This window comes from Rhamphochromis longiceps, linkage group LG3, assembly GCF_057381845.1.
Source record: "Rhamphochromis longiceps isolate RC_006_pf linkage group LG3, R_longiceps_female_GT1.1, whole genome shotgun sequence".
Taxonomy (NCBI): domain Eukaryota; kingdom Metazoa; phylum Chordata; class Actinopteri; order Cichliformes; family Cichlidae; genus Rhamphochromis; species Rhamphochromis longiceps.
The window spans coordinates 31,777,525-31,780,558 of NC_140559.1; the positions used below are offsets into that span (position 1 = coordinate 31,777,525).

Genomic DNA, 3,034 nt, shown 5'->3' on the forward strand with positions numbered 1-3,034 from the left:
CATGCACATCTATGGAAACTATGTTTCTTTGTTGTGTAATCATGAGTAAGATATTAACAGAAAATACATTATTCAACAGAGCAAAGAAAATAGTAGCATTTTCAAAACCTACCATTTATGTTAAAGGCAACCACCATGGATGTCATCATTCCACTGAATCATAATTATCATTCTTTAACTGTATATATAAAATTAGTGATTACAAAAAACTAAAAAGCTTTTAAAATATAAATTAATGACGGCAGCTCTTAAAAATACAAATGCAACAATACCTTGTCATACCATGTAGTACCTATATACTGGTGGCAATGGTTTAATTTACTGGGCAGGGCAGGTGACTCATGCATATGGTGTTAGAGGCCATTTACTGTCTTTCCCTGGTTTTTCTCCCAGTTCATGTCTGATCTCCACTATTATAATTCACTGTAATTAGATATGAACAGCAAACAATGTAGATCATGTAGACATGTGTTCATTGTGTGAAATCGATGGGAAATCTTTACTTTGCAGTCTAGTTACACCTACAGGTCAGTGGCCACTCTTACAGTGATGAAAGAGTACTTGAGGAACAAACTAGAAAGTGTTTAAACATTTCTGGCCTAAAACATTTTTAGTGACAGTTATACATTGCACATTCTAAGTGGTTGCTGTCATGAGAGATGCCTTTTTATTATATAGTATTCTGAGTCACTGGCCGTTGTTCTTACAGTGCAAAAACTTGCCTTCTCTGTAAAGAAACAGCAAAGGTAAAACCAGAGTGCTGGGAACATTAAAAAAAAGATCAGACAAATGTATAACACAAGCATTTGCTCCTCCTGAGATGTTGGCCACACCCCAAACTAGACCCCCCACAAACCTCACCACCTGTGCTCCCAGTATGGCCAGAATAGTGTAGAATGCCCTGAGTTTGATTGACCTCTCCCTGTTTGAACCCTGTTCTCCTGGGCCTGGACGGATCAAAACATAGAGAACAGAGAGGCTGCAGAAGGAGTTGATGATGAAACATAACACCACAAGGAAAAACATCAGGTTTAGGACAAAGTCCATATTAAGTACCAGACCTGTCCCCACACAGCAAAGCAGCCAAATGCAGACAATGCAGATATTTCTGATTCTGACCCCTCTTTCATATTTCAGACTCACATAGGTAATGGGATAAAGCACAGCCAGATAGCGCTCCACAGATGTCAGGATATGGAAGAATGTCTCTCCAAACCAGGTAAAATGAATAAAATAGCAACCCATCATGATTACACTTGTATCATATGAATAGATACCATGAATCACAAAAATACATCCCAAGTTACAAATCAGCTCCATGACAACCACATGATAGGTGAAGCTGTCAGAGTGACTCATTACAACTGCTGAGGAGGTGCAGCGCTTTCTCCACCATTGCTGGAGACCATGATAGAGGATGAGGATGCAAAGAGGAAAGAGGAGGATATTGAAGGGAAGATATGCTTTAAAGATGAAAGAGCCGGGTCTGGTGGTCAGACAGTTGATGTAGAATAGATGGTTAGACATCACCAGGGAATGGTTTGGCTGAAAAAGAGAGCTGTTCGAGGATGAGAGTTTGGTTGGCATGTCTGGAAAAGAAAGAAAAGCTACATAGCACACAAGTGGAGCAGATGTATAGATTAAAACTTTACATTTTTCTTGAAAAGTGATATCACCTCATGTACAAAAACTGTGGTAAAACTGTGTTTTATGGTATGAATCCTTTTTTTGAATTCTCCAAGGTGCATTTTTAATAATTTACTAGATTCCTGTTTGATTTATTTTTCTCAAATCAAGGTATGTTCGGAGTTTTATATTTGAATGCAATGTAATATTTTCTGGCACAAATAGATCTGTGGTAATGACACAGTGCACTTTCCAAAAATAAGACTACGTATACAAGATTAATATTGCTACTGGCACACAGTACTTAATATAGGGGCCTAACATAATAGACTGAACAAAGAACTGAGATAGAAGGACTATTACAGTATTGCGAGTGATCAGAAAATGGTTTGCTGGTTTGTTAGGAATAACAAAATAGAAAATAGCATTATAACAAAGAAAAAATAAATATAGTTTTTCGTAACAGCCAATGATGATATTGAAATGTGAAAAAAAAAAAAAAAAAAAAAAAACTCCCATGAGCAACTGGTGAAACTGTTGTCTCCAGTGTAAGTGATTTGTTGTCCAGCAAATTAGTGATATGTCGGTTGCGAACGAAATGGCTCTTTGAAGTGAACGACGCGAGCCGACTCCTTATTCTGTTTTTGTTTTTTTTGTTTTTTTCTCTCACCCTCTCTCGCACTTTTTTCCCGCTTCACTCCGCACATGAGCCTTGTGCTTGCGTTGGGCAGAGGGGGGAGGGGCGGTAGTTACACTCTCAGTAGCACAGGAACAGAGCGGGAGGGAGAAAGAGAGCAGGGACAACAACGTCACATTAGAAAGGTATAGTAATCATCCACAACTATTTTCAGTTGCGGATGATAAAGGATTCAGAAAGTTTATTCATGCAGGCCCATATGACAGAGAATATGCATCTTCTTTTTGTTTTCATATTTTAATTTGTATTTAATTGTGTTGTGCTGTTTCACTTTAAATTTGTTTAGGAAAAAGCTGAAAATTGAAATAGTTAAAAGTTGAAATGTAAATAGTTATTTTTTGTATTATATGATTTATTTATTACATTTTATGTGGAGTAAATGAATAAAATTATATTCACGGTGGCCCCTACAGACAAAGCACATACAAACTCGAAAACACGTACAAAACACAACAGAAGTGCTCCAGGATCCTAGGGCCAGTGTTGAGCTTTTGTTACCTAATGGCTACACAAGACAGGAAGTACCAACGACTAGATTTGGTGTGTGGTAGTAACAGGTAAATGAACTTTTTTTAATTTTTTTTTAATTATTTGAATATATATGTGTGCTTGTGTATAAACACACAAACAATACACATATGCTTTCAATTGTAATTGTGTAAATATGATCTAGGTAGCTCTGTTTTGGAAGGTCAGTTAATGCTAGCAATG

General features: G+C 37.0%; 1 protein-coding gene across 1 annotated transcript; it reads right to left on the reverse strand.

The window, feature by feature from the left end:
- Positions 1-687: 687 nt before the first annotated feature.
- Positions 688-1,527, reverse strand: LOC146674158 (uncharacterized). The gene has a single exon (XM_085384991.1). The coding sequence runs from the start codon at positions 1,525-1,527 to the stop codon at positions 688-690; it is 840 nt and encodes a 279-aa protein (XP_085241117.1).
- Between the last annotated feature and the right edge of the window lie 1,507 nt (positions 1,528-3,034).

Excerpts from the sequence above, each read along its gene's own strand:
- LOC146674158 (XM_085384991.1), bottom strand. The coding sequence starts at position 1,527 with ATGTCTAACCATCTATTCTACATCAACTGTCTGACCACCAGACCCGGC.